The 20,414-nt window shown below is 40.7% G+C and overlaps 1 protein-coding gene across 3 annotated transcripts in view; it reads left to right on the top strand.

Moving 5' to 3' along the window:
- Positions 1-11,220, top strand: part of LOC138196311 (replication protein A 70 kDa DNA-binding subunit-like) — a 36,754-nt gene extending 25,534 nt beyond the window's left edge. For all 3 annotated transcript variants that reach the window (XM_069146213.1, XM_069146212.1, XM_069146214.1), the window contains 4 exons: positions 814-990; positions 1,142-1,249; positions 1,504-1,590; positions 9,856-11,220. In XM_069146213.1, coding sequence (XP_069002314.1) covers positions 814-990; positions 1,142-1,249; positions 1,504-1,590; positions 9,856-9,957 — 474 coding nt within the window. In that variant the 3' untranslated portion in view covers positions 9,958-11,220. The remainder of the gene's footprint in view (positions 1-813; positions 991-1,141; positions 1,250-1,503; positions 1,591-9,855) is intronic.
- The last annotated feature ends 9,194 nt before the right edge of the window (positions 11,221-20,414 follow it).

Genomic DNA, 20,414 nt, shown 5'->3' with positions numbered 1-20,414 from the left:
TACAACATGTATTTATTTTTGCCCCATCGAAAATGCACCCGAAAACATCTTGGTAACACAGTTTTATTCAAATCTGAGACTCCAAAAAAAGGAATCAGATGGGTATGTTCTGAAATTTTAATGAAACGAGGGAACTGTCAGGCAGTCACAAGGACAGCTACAGTAATATTGATGTTTTAACATCTGCCAGCGCTACAAGCAAACACCAACACATTCAAAGGAGAAAGCTGCCAGATAAACAGGGAAATGAGATGATCTATAACACTGCTTCTCTGTTGTCCTGCCTTCTGTCAATCTACCACATGACTTTAATTATGCTTTTGACAGCCAGTGATGAGTATCCTGTGAATCAAACCTCTACATTGTCTTTACCCCCCTGCTCCATGCAGGAGTAGAGCAGTTCCACATTTAACGCAGTATTTCTGGAACAGAAGTACTGCGTTAAATGTGGAACTGGTGAAGTTGGCATGACATTGGAACAAACTGCTTCTTTCAATTTTTTTCTTGTGCAGGAGCAACGGGGTGAAAAATAAAATATACAACACGCAGTACAAATGTTTTTAGTGATGACATGAAAGTGTTTGGTTGGTTTAAAATGATTTCTTTTTTTTTTTTTTTTTTAGTGTGTAACTCCATTTGCATCTTAAATGACTCCTCAGCACAACATTGTGTAAGAGGGCATCACCTGCAAATTACATGAAGTCTTTGAGACGTTCAAACTGCAGCAGTTGGATGTGATTTAGTCGTTTTGTTGATGAAGCTCTTTCCCACAATTAGATCTCTTCCTCATCAAGGTTTGGTGTCTCTTTTCAGGCAGATTATTTCAGCTGCGTGGCGACAGTGCTGTACATACGGAGGGAGAATTGTCTGTATCAGGCCTGTCCATCTGCAGACTGCAACAAAAAGGTCATAGACCAACAGAACGGACAGTACCGCTGCGAGAAGTGTAACCGAGAGTTCCCCAACTTCAAATACAGACTCCTACTTTCTGTAAGTCTGTCACACCGCATCATTAATGCCTGTCACACACGCGGTGATGAGCAATATTGTAACCTCTGCAATCACACATACAAATAAATAATCCCCCCCCCCCCCTCCCCCCCTTCATCATCTCTGTCTTATCTGTCCGTCTGACTTTCAGGCCAACTTGGCGGACTCCGGGGATAACCAGTGGGTGACATGCTTCCAGGAGACAGCCGAGGTCCTGTTGGGTCACAGTGCAGAAACGCTGGGACAGCTCAGAGACACAGTAAGAGACACACATACGCGACCACACACAGCTCTCCTTAAACTAGTTCGGTCACATCTGACAAGAAAATTGCCTTTACAATTTTGCCTGGAGGTCCAACAGTAACAGACGACTTCTTGTAAACCGCTTGCCCCTGACTTTGTGTTTACCTTGCTTTGTGTGTGTGTGTGTGTGTGTGTGTGTGTGTGTGTGTGCGCGTCCGTGCGTGCGTGCGTGCGCGTGTGTGCGTGTGCGTGTGTGTGCGCGTTCCAAAGGATGAAGCTGCATTCGATGAAGTCTTCCAGAAAGCTAACTTCACAACTCACATCTTTAAAAACCGAGTCAAGCTGGAGACGTACAACGTAAGTACCTATAAACAGGAGCACAATAGAATTTGACACAGCAAAGCAATTTAGTTTCCCAGGAATAAAAGAGATAAATATGATGATGCACAATGGTGCTCATCTTGGGCCCTACAATAATTTTTTTTTCAGTGATCTTGTAGAAATATTCAACTCCGTTTGACTCGTGCTTGTCTGTCACAAACAGCTGTCTTATCGGCGTTCTGAACAAATACAACAGCAGGCATTTTATTTCTCCCATACACCAATAATGGTTCTGGAAAAATAAGCTTTCAAATTTACCAGCGTTGCAAACAAGTTGCATTGTCAGAAAAACAGTGAATGGTCTCATTTAGGGTGAATTACACACTCAAACCAAAAGTACTGGCTACTGTGCATGTGCATGTGCGTGCGCGTGTGCGTGCGCGTGTGCAAGCCGTTTCTTTCATAGGATAGTGACTACATTATAAATTATGAAATTTTAATTGGAAATTGCACCATTATGTCTTGTCAGCCACACATCGTTCTGTTTCTCTCAGAACCAGGTTGCCTTGTTTTCCTCTGTCATGTTTTCCACTGACACATGAAGTATAATAGTAACAACATGATGAGCTTTCAGTTTTAACATCTTTATTAAAGTATTTACTAATGAGCAGCAAGCTTTATGATGAGTTAGTCACGGGCAGATGTGTTCAGGATGCTGAAGTCAATTCTGCAGAGATGAAGTGAGCATCAGTTGTTTTGTGCGAAGCATCCCTCGGTGTTAAAGCTTCATACATTGCAGCGTGTTGTTTTAATTAATGAGCTGCATGCCTTCCATAAATTTATAAAGCCACACTCATTGTCACTTTTTTTTTTTTTTTTTTTTTTTTTTAATATCTTCCACCAAGCAAGTCCCAAACTTGTAAAGCCACAAAACGCAAATGCAACATAATGACAGCACACTGTCAGTCACACAACATAAATTCAGCATCATTTCAATTAGTGTGACTGTGACAAGGGAGCTGTTGTACTGTATAGCCAATGCACTTTGGGTAACAGAAAACAAATACAGCTGTGTAGTCATTTCTCTTAATTAGGCGCTAATTAGCATTTATCTATTGTCTGTCTAAGCCTAATTAGCTTTATTATTCAGGGTCTAAATTGCTACTTGGGGCACATGCTGAGAGTCTGAGTGGAATGATTGAGATGTAGGATGAGCTCGGAACAGTCCTTGCGTCCTGACCTCAAGGAAACCGACCAGGAACACAGCGCCGGGTTCATAAACCGTTCCACAAAATTACGTGAAACCTTTTCTGTGAGTAATTACAGAGTTGAGGGAAAATGCTGCCGTTCAGTGTCGGCACACGGAAATGCTCATTTCCTGCAGCTGCGGTCCAATTTGACATACAGTGATGTTTATTGCAATGAAGGGGGATGTTCGCATTCGAAGTGGAGTGAGCCCGACTGGCTGTTCACAGTAAATGTCAGCATACCACTGCTACTTACCATCAAGGAGGAAAATGTCTGAGGCCCCACTAGCAGATGCTGGAGGCTGTAATTTCCATTACATTGCACAATGCAGAAGTGTCGGACAGAACAAACAACCTTCTGATGATTTTTCTTCATTTTTTTTATTTTTTATTTTACTGCCGTACCGGTGTTGGAACTTGAAATACAATCCTCCTCAGGGCTGCGTTACAGGAAGAGTCACGGTGAATCAAAACAAATACTTCACCGGGGGAGCAGGAATTTTGTCTGGAATTCATCCTCTGAGGATTATGAATATCCAGAGCCGATTTCATGGCTATCTGGGCTCAAATTGTGAGACACACACACACACAAAAAAAAAGAGAGAGTCATCAGAGTCCAGATAGAAATTTTTCAAAACAGAAATGAAAACTAGAAAATATTTGACAATGTAATAACCACAGTATAATGCAATATATAAGTCCCGTGTTGTAATGCCACTTTGTATGTTAAGAGGCGACGGTGAGTCACTGTAGTGTCCAATCTACCCCCGGTATGTCTCTCTTGAGTTTTAGCAGTTTGGTTGACGTTTGCCTATTTTTGCCCTGCTATTCTTTAGGAGTTGTCTTTTTTCTATAACTCATGATTGTAAAGTTTGAATTCATGGACCCAGTAGTGGGAAAGTGGCCGTCAGTTAAGCTTATTATTTAAGTCATAGCTTCTTAGCTCTGTTTTTGGGCAAGACAGTTTTCGCAAAAACATATATTGACACTATTTAGTATGTTTTTCTGTACGGTTTGTTTTGTCATCGGCTGCAGAAAACATCCTTTTGAATTGTCCAAACAAGGTCAGTAAGTCCGTTTTTAAAATTGCCTCTGTGTGGTAGATGGCGAGACGACTGCTAGTTGGGTTATTCGCGATTCTAACTCTTCTGAACCAGACATCAACAAAAAAAAAACTAACTTGACATATTAGCAGTGTCAGTTACGTCATCCAGTTAGCAACCTTCATCAGCTATTGCTACACAGCCTGCGTTAGCTTCAACAGCTGTTTACTTACCAGTCGAGAAGAAATATCGAGTTCAGCATCAACTTGTTTTATTTGTGTTTTGCAAAGGGTTTCAGCCACCGTTGTACTGTCACTATCCCGTCTTGACGTGTTGGTTTAGTAGACTGGACGGGGATAGTTGGTTCACTTGCTAACCTGGGGAGATATCTCTACATGCCAGTGCATAGACGTCTTTAACATAACGTTAAAACTGTTATATCTTCCCATTCTGCAGATGTTACGCAGGCGAATCTGGCACAGTGTACATTTCAAGCGTATGTTTTTGCACCGACTGCCTGAATTTGAGTTATTTGTAACGTAATACAGATGTATTGATTTCATTTAGTATCCTAGTTTTCCAAGTAATTTTAACAGTAATAAATCAATGTTACTTCCTGTTAACACCCCGTGTGGGAAAAATCGTATCTGTTCATTTCAAATCAAAGCTAAAACTGTGCCAATATAAAGGCCAACAGAGCCGCAGAACAGTTGCAGATGATATTTGTAGACATTAATGTCAGTATCACCGACACAGTACACTTTACAAATCGCAACTGCAGGTTTCACTTGTACTTTTTACGTACATAAATAATCGTAAATCTTTTTGTATTTCCGGAAGTGCGAGAATTTTCTAAAGCCAATTCGGAACAATGTCAAATTGATCATTTCAGTATTCCATAAAGTAGAGATAATGAGCTCAGAGCAGTTGTGTGTTCGCCATGAGGCTTTTTACTGTATTCAGAATTAGTTTTGCGTGGGTGTTAGTCAAAGTTTACTGGTTTGTTTCTGTTTTTCTTTCAAAGCTTGTAATTCAAAGAATAGAGAGCAAGACTCTGTGATTCACTTGTTCAGTTCTTCCTTTCTACCTCAGCCTCAGTTCTTTTCCACAGACTTGTGAGTGTGACAAGACAAAAAGATCAGTCATCTACCACGGTATTTTAAAAAAAAAATAGAACAATTTAATGAAATGTCAGAGCTTAACAAGATTAATGAAGTTACAAAATTTGCGCTTTGTCATTTTTCATAACAAGGACAAACAGAGAAGAACCATGCTGAGGTTCATATTTTAAAGTTTCTGTTTGAACTTTTCTTGCACATGAACTGACGTTATTTTTTTTATTTTGGGGCAGAACAGATGACAAACTACTAGATTCCAGACATAAAAAGCACAATGCACTCAAGATCCCTCAAAGTTGTTTTTTTCTGCCACCAACTATAAATATTGAACCGCGCAAGCGTTGGTGTTCTCAGTGGTCAGTCACTCTTCCTCCTCTGAAGGGGTTCATTTTTTGTTCTACTCTATACCTGTATGCAGAGGGGACCGAAGGGAAAACTCATGGTACAAATACACAAAACCCAGTTTAAAGCGGTAGGAAACAGAAGAACTGTACAAAATGAACAAATATGTAAATATTGATTTGGAATAAAAAATCCGGTCTTGTCACGTTTCATTTAAGGTGGAGCTGCACAGTGGAAGCAGCATTTACAGCGAATCAGGAACTTGTGATGCACTCCCCGGTGTGGTAGAGAGCCTTCTCCCTCTCCTACAGGTGGCGGTAACTGAATTGAGATGATGGCGAATTGGATTTACTGAGCACAGATTAGTGCCGTTTCCACATCTAATTTGCATTTGTTAGACAGACAATGCAAAGGAAATTGTTTCTGATTTCTAACCGCTGGATGCAATAATTGATTCCGAGTCTTGCTCAGCCTTTGAATCTGTTACAGCCTGGCTGTTCGTTTTAAATCCGGGGGCCGATGGTTATAAGTCCCAGGGCCCTATTCTGCGGTCTGTGTTCTTTTCTTTTTTTTAATTCAGAAAGCTGCCTACCCGAGTTTTATATATCTGTGATGCTGTATTGGTTATGCATGACGAGTTATAAGCAGATGTGTTAGTGCACCTGTGGTCTGCAGGAGGACTCAAATGTGTGCTCGTATACAAACTCCAAAATTTTCACTGAAATAACTTGTAACTGACCGAAGTAATCGGCATCCATAATTGTTTATTCCATTTTTAATAAATATCTTGACCTGTGACTGAGACGGAGTTTTGTGACTAAGCACGTTTCGCTGCAGAAAACCTTGAAATTCTTAAGATTTCAATCGGAACTGGATCTCCTCCATGTTTCACAGCAGGTACGCTGTTCTTTTTGTTTTGTTTGGAGAGCTTCATTGTTTTCTTGTCTGTGAACACGGAGTTGATGTTTTGTCTCATCTGTCCAAAGGACGTTCTCCCAAAAGCATTGCGGCTCCGTTTTGTACAGTTTTTCTTTCAACAGTGGAGACCTACTGGGTCATCTTCCACGGAGCGCATTGCGCTAAAAAAAAACAACAACTCGTGCTGGGATCAGATACGACGACACTTAGATCTTTGAATTCAGCTTTTATTTTCTTGAAAGTTTTCGTTGGTTCTTTGCCTACGGTTACCAGCATTCTTCTGTCCAGTCTGAGGTTGATTTTCCTCTTGCGGCCGCGTCCAGGCAGTTTAACTAAAGTCCATACATTTTGTTGATAATAATTGCAACAGTGGTCACACAAGCTGCGTGGAGATGGTCTTACAGCATTCACCTTTGACGTGCTTGTCTATAATGTCCTTTCAAATCGATTCAGACAACTTTCCACTTTCTCTGGTCCATGTTCAGTCCGGTGCACACGATGATACCAAACTGCAGAGTGACCACTTTTCGGTTTGAATAGGCTGAACGACTGATTACAAGACTGAAAAATTGTTTGATACCAGTGAAAGAAATATGTTACAAATATCCCAATTACCTGATTATTTGTGTAATTTCTTTTCTGTGGATAACAACAAATCTGTCTAAGCCATTTCAAATTATCTTTGTGGAAAGAAGCAATAATTTATCTTTTTTCCACACTTGACATACTAAAAGCTGCAGCTACACACGAGACAACTGCTTTTAATTCCATCCCTTTTCAGAAGGAATTAAAGCATTTTTCAATGAGCTGTTAAGGGTACCAACAAATCCCCGCATGTCTGTATCTGTGCTCATGTGTGAGTGTAAGTGCATCTGTCTGAAGTAAATTAATTGATTTTGTCTCATTGAATGCATTAGCGTCAAATGGGACTTGCTTTTTTCCCCTTCTGTTAACAGACAGGCCGTTGAAAGCCAAGTACACGCTTAGCACAGTCATTTTACATCATTAACAAATCACACTCTTAGCAGGCCGTGGCAGCATCACCTTCAAGTCTTTTCTCCATCTCAGTGTTTGAGCATATTCGTATTCTTCTATGGCCGAACTTCACTTCCTGTGTAGATGACGCAATGGAAATATCCCAATCCAGCCATTCAAAAGTCTCAAGGGGTAATTCACATTACCCGTATGCATCTTTCTTAAATGTTTGTCTGGCTTATGATGGGGCGGATGAACAATTAACAAAGACACTTAACAAATGCAGTAGCCCTGCAGTATTGCGACAGGGAAGTTAATTCAACTTGATTATAAAAGTACATATAAGGTGAATAGGACTGCTGTGTTGTCATAGGTGTACAGCAGTTGTCAAGATGTTTCATGCAAAACCACAGAAGTCAATTTCATGTTAAGGTGTCACCAAAATCATCGGGACACATAATCATGAATATTTGTACAAAACTTTGAGGCAGTCTATCCAGCAGATTTTTTTTTTTTTCCTGAATAAGTGAAAATAAAATCAAAAAGGAACCACCGAAGGTTAATGCTCTGCACTTTTAGAGCACCTTTTTTTACTGAAGCAGCCTCAAAGCACTTTACCATTTGCCTCCCATTTCAAACATCAATGCCATACAAGGTGCACACTTGCCATCAGGAGAAACTTGTTGTTCACTGTCTTGCCCAGGGACACTTCGGCATGTGGACTCACAGCATTGAACTGTTAAACCTTTATGATCAGTGGGCATTAGGGTTCATCCTCTGGAAAACGTGAACGCCAGTTCTTTTGCAGCATCTGCACCACTGCCTTTGCTATGAGCCTAAAGGCACATTTGTAAATTTGATATAATTCTCACCCATTGCTGTGAAGTATTATTTACAGTTTCATGATCCAAAATTTCTCCACAGGGATCCTCATTTTAATGTAGCCTTCCTGTCCGGTACAGTACAGCATCTCATTAATTCTCTTTGAGGCCGTGGCAGCAGTCAGAGGTGCGTGTTGGCTCGTCGCCGGCTGTATCTGTGCGGAGGTGAGCCTCTCCGTGTTTTTTCAGTGTGCTGGCATCCAGAAGTTGTTGTTTACTTCTACAGGGACGAAGGCTCAGGAAGGGTGACTGTTCGGCAATTGTAGTAATTGTTTCTCCAGATGTGATCAGAATATGAGGCGACACACATTAAATAAACAAGCCCTCTTTCTCACTGTACCCCCGTCATTTGGAGGGCCGTTATTTTTAAATAAGTTGTCACCTTTTGTCTAGTGGAACCTCCCTCCTGAAAGCCCCCCGTACTGTTTAATTTGCCCGCAGTCCTCAGGTAGATGCAAATTGAAAATACTAATGGAGGTGTGGAATCACATATGATAATGGGCTAACGTAAAATCCTTGATGCAGGTTATGCTGGCTGAATGGCTAATTGATTAATTAATTGTCTCAGGTTTAATCCTCCCTGAGAGTGACTGCGATTATAATGGAAATTAGTTTCTGGCTTTATGTCTTCGTGAGAAAACCTCTCCATTATTTGATACTATGTTATGTGAAATATGTCGCTGATGGTGGTTGTTAATACAAATTGTTGAGACTAAATGGCACTGAATTGTGCGAGAATTTCTTTGTGGTATTATACTTTGTATCCTTAAAAATCCCAGAATAATGTGTAATAAGTCAAATTAGAAATTATTTTTACGACTGGTGTATTAAAGAGAAAAACACAAGACATCATTTCTGCTTTTTTTTTATTTTTTTTTTTTTTATATATCTTTCTTTACTACATCTCACCTTTGATGTTATGTTTCCGCTACAAATAATATTTTATCATAGAAGTTTACAGTTGAAGAGTTTGAAACCATCTTAGACCGAACATGGGTTACTTCCAAATCATATTCCGTCTGTTTGGTTTGGGTAATCACATGTCTATATTTATAATGCTGAAATCCATCAAGTTTTGCTGAAAGCTCTGATCATGTGGTGTCATGGTCTTATCGCTCCTGTAGTTGGCTTTTCACTGTTTGATGAGAAATTCTTAAATTCATCATCTTTACCTGCAGAGGAACCTGTTGTGGTTCCCAGAATGTGTTTTATGACGAGCAACGGGTGTTTCCAAGATCTCTCCATTCCATTGTTAACATATTATGTTTCTAATAACATTTCACACGTCCATCAACTACATTTATCTTAAACAAAAGGAACGAACTATTCAAAACAAAACCAACATATTAAACATGCTGCCCTTCTTGAGCCAATGATATGAAGGCTCATGTTCACCTTAAGAGATGAAATTAAACTGAGCAGTGACATCTACTCGGTTTACTGATTTTTTTTTTTTTTTTTTTTTTTTTTTTCCCCACTGATTTGGGGAGATGGTTGTTGCTATAGGTGACAAAACAAAACTAGGACTTGCCCTGGTTTTGCTCTCACCTATGAAGGTGTCCCAAAGATTTTGGGACTACTGATCTACAGAAAGTCATGTCAGCTGTCACCAAATGGTGGCCAATAGCAGACAGGTAGTTCAGTACTCCACCAAAAGCAGCTTCCACTATCAAAGGACAGACATCACACAGGTTTGTAAACCCACCTCTGTTTAGAGATGTCTCTGTACCAGATGTTTCTGCACTTAACTCCAGATTTGTTTTCCTTCCCTCCTCAGGACGAGAGTCGAGTGAAGGTAACTGTAATGGAAATCCAACCGGTCGACCACAGGGAATACAGCAGGAGACTCCTCAGGAACATCCACAGATGGGCAAGCTGAACATTGTCCCAAGCGTCCAAATGGCTGCTTGATAATTAACTTGTGTCCGACTTTTCCCACCTGAGATAACGGCATATCTGACAGAGGCAGCAGAAGGGCGTCCAGTGATTCAGCTGCTTAAATGGCAGCCAAACAAAAGACCAGTAGGCCAGCTGTGAAACACTAGACGCATGATAGGAACGACTTTCAGCTTTAATTTTTAACATTTTGACATTTTAGACTGTTGATTCACACAACTGTTTTAGACCTGCTCGCGTTTTCATGTCTCGTTTATCATGCACACATGAAGATTTTCTTTATGGTAGTGATTCATGTCTTTGGTTTTAAGTGTGTGTTGATGATGCTCAGTGTTAGTTGGGTGAGATGTAGATTCGTTTTCATTTATTTCTAAATGAGGGCGTGGCAGAAGTGTATGGGAAATGCACAAGTTTAAACTGTACTTGGTGTCTGCTTCTCTAAATAATACTTTATTTATTTGCTTAGTTTGCTCTCTAAGTTGTCAAAAAAAAAAGTCAAACAACAAAAGAAGCGATTAAAAGGACATTAAGATAAAAGCGGTGTCTCGGTCTTTATTGCTGTTGTATTAATGAGGCATCAGCAGGTTGAGAAACATTTTTTGCATTCAACTGAAGACCAATGGGAGACAGTTTTCACCGATAAACAGTTTTAAGATCGTTATTTGAAAACTGATATCAAATACTCAACACATGCTACTCACAGGAAAAGTGATTACATTTCTTTACTACTTTCTTTCCTCAGATGTTGGTTCCAACACTCCGCAGAGTTTATTTATCTATACACTTGATTTTCACCTAAGACTTCTTTTTTTTTAACCATAAGACCCGTGGGAGGATGTGCAGAATTGTGTGCACACAAGGCAGTTCTTTATGTGCCGTTTCCTTCACCTCCATCAGACCTGTAGCAAACATTTATTACTGCATGGAGTTGTGAAGGACAGCTTTTGACTTTTTTTTTGCAAAACATAAATGGGTACATTATGTTTCATTGGTCCATGCAGACATTTTCTGAATCCTGATGCGGGCCATATATATTTGAATAAATACATCACGAGGAATTACTGCAATACGCTGCTGTAACGTACTCGGAATAATCCGATATAGTCATAAGGACGTGTGTTTTCTTTGTTGTACTTTCATGTTTTGACTTGTACGACCATGAAAAATGTACCAAGTCGCATTTTGTATGGTCTTAAATAGTCTTGTTGAACCCCGTGTTTAAAAAAATAAATAAATCATGCTTTCACCATGTTTCACCGGTAAATAAGACATGTCACAGTGCTTCAGTGGGATGCCTCCACTAAGGTGTGGCTCAAGGGCATGACACTGATTTATGTTGGCAGCAAGCTGCCTGCTCCCCGCACTCTGAGCACCATCAGTACCATCTCTTGCCTGCTGCCTGCCGTTCTGTGTGTGGAGGTTTTTAGAGATTAAACATGCACACGCTTATCTTTTTATCCCTGTATCACCTTTCCCTCAACTTCTTCCATTATCTCTGTCTGCCTGTTTTTTTTTTTCCCCCTTTAATTATCACCTTTTAAACACAACAAAATTAATGCATTAAATGTAATGGCCTAACATTTACCGATATTGAAAGCATTTTAAAGCCAAAGTGTGAAAGGAATTAAGTGAATGATTAGAGGTTGCTTTTGACACGTGCCACTTGATGAGCCAATAGTCCCACGCAATTCAAACCACTTACATGTGAAGACACTAGCTTTAAGGTTCACTTTATTCCAAAACCTCTTTGGTCAGAAATCAAATCGGGACTTTTTTTTTTTTTTTTTTTTTTGTAATTTGCTGCAGTAAGTAGGTGCTGTGAGTGTAACTCTCTATTCTGCTCAGCAAATCCAAAAAGGAGGCCATAAGATCAGAAAGTCATTTCCAACTTAAAGACTTGCTGGTGATTGAGACTTAAGATGGAGACACATCATTCTGCAGCCCTAGCCAGCCCAGAGGCATTGTGGGACAGAGGAGGACACAGTGAAGAGATTAGGAGAATTCATTTTTCTTTTTTTCTTTTTTTTTTTTATTATTATCCTTCAAGAACTTTATCTGAATGTGACGTGTGGCACAGTAGTGAACTGATTTGCTGGTGAGGTTGGCATATCTTCTTTTTGGGAACGTGGGAGCTTCAGTCTGGTGAATATGCAGTTTGTCACTATCTGCAGAATGTGTGCGAGGCTACAAGGGCAGTAAATGGAAATGAGCTGCGGTTATCACAGAGGTCGTAGCCCCGATCACGGTCTATCTATCTGTCCGCAGCCCTATCTTACAACACGCTGTGGTTCTGTCAAGCCCTCCTGTGTGTGTGCCTGTGTGTGCGTGTGTGTGTGTGTAGTTTACTATGCAAGGACCAAAGTTTCCAAGAACCAGTTTATGCAACACCTACATACCACCTCCGACACATGTTGGCTTATTATAGGTGTAACACTGAAAAACATGCCTTCCATTTGTGTATGTGGCATTCAGGTTTTGTTTGAAATGTAAAAGATGTCTGGATTTTTTATTTTTTATTTTTTAGAGTATTACAAATGTCACAAATGTTTAAACTCGGTGTGGCTTTTTTTTTTTTTTTTTTTTTTTTTAACAGTTGTCTTTTAATGTGTGGACCTGATGCTCCTGAAAATCTTTGCTACATGCCAATGTCATCCAACGAAAAAATAATTCCTGACTTCCGCAGCTAGGTTATTCACTTTAATTCAATTTCATTTATATAGTGCTAAAACACATATCATCTCAGGACACTTTAGAGTTTGCCGTCTAATAGAGAGAAACCCAACAATTCCCCCTTGAGCAAGCACTTGGTGAGAGTAAGGAGGACAAATTCCCTTTTAACAGAGGGAAAGCTTCGACAGAATCAGACTCGGAGGTGTGAGGCCGTCTGCCGCCGCGACCGGATGGGGTGAGAGGAGAGAGAAAAGGGTGGAGGAGGTGGGAGACACCAGGGACATCTCTGAATACCAAAAGTGTACATTAGCACTGTCAAACTGGTTGTTATAATGATGTCCTGAAGATAATTATGTCAATTATAAGACAGCGTAATAATAAGATAATTAGCGTCATTTCAAGTAACTTCAGCTGCTGTGCTCACAGTAAAAGTCTCTGTCGAGGCTACTTCCACAGACAACATTTGGGAGGTGTCAACGTAGTTGGAGAGATATGGTAGATGCATTTACACCTTTTCAATCCCTCACTTTATCCACTTAGCGTGGTGGTCTGAGATGCGTCCGACCTCGTCGCCAACGGTGGCAAACAGCTGCCTGCGGCTGGACGCTGAGGGGCGCTGCGGATCTGAGCGGGGATGACTGTTATTTGACTAAAATGTGATTGTCGGGACAAAACACTCTGAAGTGCGTTCGCAAAATATAGAAACAAAATGAGAAAAAAAAAAAAGTTGTTTTCAAGTTAATAATCAACACATTTATATCTCTACACTGAAAGTTTAAATCGACCGGGCAGTCTAACCTAAAGGCCGTTCTGGTGCAGTACGGCACTGCAAAGACAAAAGACTGAATTAAGATGAGGGGATCGAACCAAACTTCAAATATCACACAGTCAGTCGCTGAATATTTTGTTGTTATATCTGAAAAGACTCAATTAAATATGTAAGCATAAAAGCGCTACAGGGGGTCAGTTTCAAGTTTGTTGTAAAACAGAAAAAGTGAACTCAGCCAGCACGCAGAGCCCCATCGACTATCTACATGTTGTGCTTTGATGTGCATAACTTAAAAAGTCCTGTTTAATCCGCAACATGCATCCACTGGCAGGAAGAACACGTCCCCCCCGCCCCCCACCACCACCACCACCACCACTCAAAGCTCAGCGAGGACTGCAACTCGCTGGTTTGCCAACTTAGTCTCTGCTGATCTTACAGAACATTTTAATAGACAGTTTGACTGCCTGTTTCTGTTCAAGGATTTCACAGCGTTATCAAGGACACTTGATGCTCACGAGGGTATTTATAGGCTCTGTTATTTTCTGTATGAGTGTGTGTGCGCTGGTGCATGAATGTATGTATGATCTCAGTTAAACCAGTCATGAGGAGCTCCGGAGGCAGAAGCGCAGGTACTCTGCAACATTCTTTCATGTTGTGCGTTCGTGGCAGGGAACTGTATGTGCAGATTTCTCTCTGACGCTCTTAACTTTCCTCTCCTGTAGGAGGCCATTCTTTCTCTTGTTCAGCCCTCCCCTCTCGCCTCCTTCCACTCCTTGCATAAATTACCCAATCCCCTTTCAGCTCCCCACTCACTCCATTATTCTCCTCATCTGTCTTTTCCTCTGTCTTCCTGTCCACCTCCAGTATCTGTTGTTTTTTCATACTGTTTCCACAGAATCATCATCATTTCTCTCTGAGCTCCTCATCGATTTCTTCTTCCACTCTGTGCAGCCTCTCATCTTCTCCTGTCTTTGTTTCTCTCCAACCCACCACCAGTTAAATAAACCTCTCCTACTGCCCTCTCTCTCCCGCTCGCTCCATCATAAACAGATTTGGCCCGAGGGCATTTGTGTATATTATTTTTTTTGCTTCTCTCAGAGAGCCAGAGGCCATGCCAACACCAAGGCCAGCATGCACTGTGCACGCTGTATGCCCTCACTTATACATGGTAACTCCTTTGAGACGGAAAGATTTAAAATTGCCAATGTGAGCCAGTTTACAACGCCGTAAACAACATGAAACGAGGCACGTGATGGATCCTAACTCAGATTATTGGGTGCAGTAATGACATCAAATTTTAGCTGCCCATCAGTGGACAATCCCAGCAGGTAGAGGCAGATTGAAATTAAACTGGTAGGTTTATATGCGATGTACACCTATTACATTAAGGATGAATTTAAAGAAGGCTCAGAGCGGCATCAGACAGAGTTGGAGCTTTACATTAAACATCACAGTGGCACAGACTTCACTAGAAATGAGACATTACACCGACATTATTAGATACACCAAGCGTGTTTACACATTTATAATGCATTTATTCAGCATTTTGTCGATGTATAACAGGTGAAATATTTATCACATATATGAACATTGAAATGGAATATGAATTGATTCAAGTATTCATTAAAGCATTTCTGTGCGCATGTTTTATGTGACTTGAATCTCTCTGACTTTCTTTGCAAAGAAATTAGACAGTACACTTCTACATAGGCTTCGCTTTTCAGAACCAGAAGCTAATGTTTATTTATAATATACAATCTGTGGTTACACCATCTCTTTTCATCGGTTTGGGGTGAACTGGCAGACTGGTGATTTTCTAGCAGTTGCAAACTTTCAAATCGTCTCGTCTCGAATCTTTGGTCCAAAATGGGCCTCACAGTAACTAAGTGTTATTGTAACCATGATCACAAAGATTCCCAAAGCTTGACAACATAGTCATTTTATCCAAACTTTTTCTCTAAATCAAACCACAGTGTTTTAGTGTCTAACGCTAAACAAACCTTAACCATGTGTCATATCAGTGAACACTTTCTTCTTGTCAGAAAACACGTTTGTGCCGTTCTGACAGGCGGACCAACAACAGGTTTTGTCATTCAATTTGGAGGACTTGTCGTGCTCTTTACCATCACAGTTTTGCACAGTGGTACAGTCAGAGTAGTACATGGTCAAATGCAATAATATCTTTCATACCCAAATAATTGCTAATATCCTGGACTGTATTAGTGCATTAGTATTTTATTTATATCACTGATTTGTCTCAGTGTAGACGACTTCCTTTTTGGTTAATGATTTCCTGGAATTTCAGCTGCACTCAGAGATAGGATGAGAACTTGGTGCACTCGTGGTGTTGATGAAGATCAATGGCAATCCTAAATTTAAGTGCAACAGAATAAGAAAAATGTGTGAATAGCAGGCATTACTCAAAACACTATATTCAATTTTGGTCTATTGTGGCTGCTGTTGACAGACAAATTGGTGTCTCTGGGCTCTGTTCTAAAGAATCAGTGGTGCAGAGTGGGGCGCTTACGCCGTGGCAGCTGACTTTTAGATATTTCATTGCTCGAGGCATGTGGCACAATTGGAGTGCATTTGGAAACAGGGTGCGATTATGAGAAATATATTATCAGGGTGTGGTAGGGTGTTTGTGTAAATCATTATCAATCACGTTTTCTTTTTCCCCTTCATTTCTAGAGGATTAGTCTCTGCTTCATGGTGCTTAGTCTGTGATACAGAGAACAGTTGGGAGAGGATTCCCTGTAAAAGCTACTCTATGGTGTGCTTGTGTGGGAGTGAATATGTGGTACTTTAATGAAATTAAATTAGCCTAGATATTAAATAAATGTACTGTTCTTGGAAAAGTGTTGGAAGACACTAATGCGACGACGTTGAAGTAGTTCAAACAATGGTGGTGGTGGAGTTTCAGCCAAGTGACAATGTAACGACGCACCGCCTTTACCTATGCTGCGGACAGTATTCATTGGATGTGGTGTGATAACAAAGTTGCCAAATAGAGAACGCACGCAATTTTATTAAATGTATTCATTGTTAAGGTGTAGATGCTGGGAACCATGTGCACGTCTGGGACACTGGGTTGGTGCTTTTGTTCTCCCTGGGAACAAACAAATAGACAAGGGCAGTGAGTGACCGATTCACCAGACTGATTGCGATAATATATAATTAGTTAGGGACAGGTGAGGCAGGCTGCAGGCACGCTGACAGGTTGCGGGTGAGAAGACGGAACGAACTGACGACGCTGGAGTGCAGGATTAGAATACTCCCGGGAGGTGATTAACTGGATTGACAGCAGCTGTGCCGGCCGATCAGGCGAGTAGAAGTGGGAGGTGTCTGGAGGGGGGCGGTGGAGAAATCCACACCTTCCAGACACAGACCGAAACATAAAGCACATGGCAGACAACAACAAACTGTTGACACTTTTGACCAACTGCAATATCACCGGGGACCACAAGAGGTTGGCTCCAAAAAAGTTCTGGCTCCATAGACTTTCATTCAACTCCTCTCAATGAAATACAAAGTCAATGCATTTTTTTTTTACACAAGTCATTATGATGTCATTCACTAAAGTCACTCTTTCTTATGAGTTTTCCGGTGGTCCATCTGAAAATAATCGCATCATTAATTCGATAATAGGTCTGAAAAAGTTCTTTTTTGGGAGCAGGTCTGTTTAATTAACTGACCTGTGCAGTCAGGTTTCCGTTATAGGTGGGTGGGGTTCAGTGTTGTCGGGTTTCCAATCAGATCGAGTCAGATATATCCCGTGCTCCTCCCCAGCTCGTCCAAATTGTGGTCACTTCTGGCTCCAAAATAGCCAGGTGGTGACAGCCGAACACTCATTAGGATGAAACGACTGGAAACAATCCCCAATAAAGTATAGCAAGACCCATATATCAACGCAGTATTACTGGCAAAACCAGGCTAATCCACAGTCTATGTTTAATGTATCATTGTAAAAGACATTTGACATTTCTGTAAAAGCATTGGTACCATGCTGGAATTTACTGGCTCTCTTCACGATATTACCAGAGAGCAATTTACTTCAGCAAATAGGTTATGTCTCTCTAGCAGAAAATGTGTTCTTTTTGTCAGTCCATTGAGTTTCTCTTTGGAAATATCAAAGATCCCCTTCAGGGTTAGTTTTAAGACATATTCAAATACTTTTTCTTTGAATAACAAATTGCTTTATGTTTATTTAATACGTACATCAATATATTTTCTGATAAAATCTACCATTAGTGAACATGCAAATATTTAGTTTCAAAACTGTTCGATGGAAGATTTCTACTACTTTACAGAAAAGTTGGTTATTAGTGCACGTAGGCTGTGAAGTTTCCACATCACACTTTTGTGAATGGAATACCACATTCTGCTCCCACTTTTAAGTTTGATGTGAAAATAGCCATAGGAAACTGTACACTTCCAACTGGTTCTCTCCGGGTACTCCGGCTTCCTCCCACCATCCAAAAACATGCATCTCAGGTTAATTGGTGATTCTACAAATTGCCCTTCGGTGTGAATGGTCTTTGTTTCCATCTGTCTATATGTGTTGGCCCTGTGATAGACTGGCGACCTGTCCAGGGTGTACCCTGCCTTCGCCCAAAGCGAACTGTGATAGGCTACACCCCGCCCGTGACCACACCTTACACCTCTGATAGGTCCTGGTTTGTCAGAAGTATGCTCACCGAGGCTTTTAGCAGTTTGGCTAAAAGTTTGAAGTCAGTGGCTCTTGGGTTGTCTAACTGAATAGGAACAGATGAATATGAAAATGAGGGGAATCTTAATCTCTCCACCCGGCTGAACACCTCTGGGAGATTTGAGGCTCAGCCGCTCAGGTGTTAGACTGCACTCCACCACCATCAAAACACTAATGCAGAGATATCCTCTAAATACTTTAAAGAGTTGGGATGAAGACTGTCCTGGTGGTTGTATGTTGGTTTTTCCCTTAAATGTTTATTTAATTCATCACCTATCTGCATATATTACTTGGTAAAACCGCAAAAAATACCTTTGGTCTGTGACAGGTAGGTGGCACAAGTACTAATTATCCATGGCATCCAAATTCCACTGTCTCTCATGATTGCCACTGCAATGGCTATTCATCCACCTCTCCCAGCTTAAGCCACACTCAAGTTCAAAGTAATTTGACAAATTATCAGTGGGTGGGAAAACAACCTGTCTGCCGCTGAAGAAAATCTTACCTTACTGGCACAAAGTACACGCTGTCTTTTTTGTGATGGATGTTTCTCTCTGTATTTGTTGAACATATGCATAAGGAATGGCCAGTCTGGGATGCTGCTGATATGTTTAATTCAGATGAAGAGACAGAAATGTGCTGTTTACTGATATTTTAGAAAACAGAACAAAACCGACTCAAACATATAAATGCTGTTATGACTGAAACTGTTTTTGGATCGATTTTTCCTCTAAGAATGCCGTTTGTGCCGTTTTCCTGAACTACAAACAAACTGCACCTCAACTAAGCTAAATGACTACTGTTCATTGATGTACAGTCCAGTAATAGACTGCAATGTAAATCCACAAAGACAAAGATACCAATTAATACAGTGATTTACAAAATGCATAGACAGTGTCCCTGTCGCTCTGGATAATCAACAACAGGTAAGGGACTATTTCCTCACGAGAAACTAGTGCCCCGTTGAAAACAAATTATTCAGAATGGCTTTAATTTTCTAAAGTTGCACACACATACACATACACACCACAAATAATCATCTTTATTTAATAAGGTAAGTCCCACTGAAACTGAGGCCTTATTTTCAACAGGGACCTAAGTGAATGTAAATGAGGGTGAGAGTCTACAGAATTGCTGGGGGCTCTGTGTCTGTACTTTGGCACATTGTCGCTTTGAGCTTAATGCTAACATCAATATGCGGACATGCTCGCAATTACAATGTGAACACATTGATGTTCAGCAGATGTAATGTGGTGAATACCAAAGCTGTCACAAATAATACACATTGTCCAGTGCGAAATGAAAATCCTCCCACCTCAATTGTACTTAGTTGGTGGGGGGGAACAAATCCCCCCCAAAAAATGAATCAAAAGCTATCTGTATGTCTGCTAAGTGTGAGGATATCTGTGCATTCCAATACTATCATACTATATAGTATGCCAGAAAAAGATTTAGTGTGTCCCAATACATAGTATGTGAAATGTAGGATGCCAAAAATACCAGGATGTCCTTCTACATCTGTTAGTATTTTTGCAGTAGTCAGGCCAGCATGCTACTCGAGCTGTTCTGACCCACAATTCCCTGCACGTCACATCGACTGAGCCTCTGAGATAGTTCGTGGCAAAATCGCATCCTTTCCTTTTACTTTAAATGTCACGCTACAGATTGCGATGGATAAGCAAGAAGGTCAAAGTTCAAGGTGCAATTTTATGATGAAGTAGTATGTCCCAATTGCATACATACTACATGCAACAGTACATACTTTATAAGGGTAGCTGCAGTACATACTAAAAGTAAAAAGAAAAGGCATGCGATTCAGAACACAGCTTATGTTTCTTTTTCCTTTTTTTATGTGATATTTTTGGTGGAACATACGTGACCGGAGGTCCTAATGTAATTCCTGCCCTGTCCACGGGGCTGCGTCTGTGCCTCCCCACCTCTGTACACCTGTTTCCCATTCCCTCATCAGCCCCAGCTGCCTGCCTCACCAGCTGCACCTCATTCCACCATTAGTAGCTCTGGGTATATATATAGCTGACATTTTGCCAACCTGCTGGCTTTTGTGATTGTCCACACTACCTTGTCTATTTTTTGACCAACCATCCACCACATCCTACCTGCCCTTTTCATGTATGTTTCTACTGTCAGTTTGGCTTTAGAGTTTGCTGCGGTACCTCAGACTCCAACCTTGTTTCTGTGTTTACTTGGAAAAGAAATCTAAATTTGATCCTAAAAGCAGTGGGACAACTCTGCAGAATATGAGGACAAGTGTTTCTATTAATTCTTAATGCTG

The sequence above is a fragment of the Embiotoca jacksoni genome, unplaced genomic scaffold (assembly GCF_022577435.1).
Source record: "Embiotoca jacksoni isolate LCO1_2020_lvr unplaced genomic scaffold, fEmbJac1.0.p SCAF_13, whole genome shotgun sequence".
Classification (NCBI taxonomy): Eukaryota; Metazoa; Chordata; class Actinopteri; family Embiotocidae; genus Embiotoca; species Embiotoca jacksoni.
Note: the sequence above shows the minus strand (reverse complement) of the source record. Positions and strands in the feature narration are given on the sequence as shown.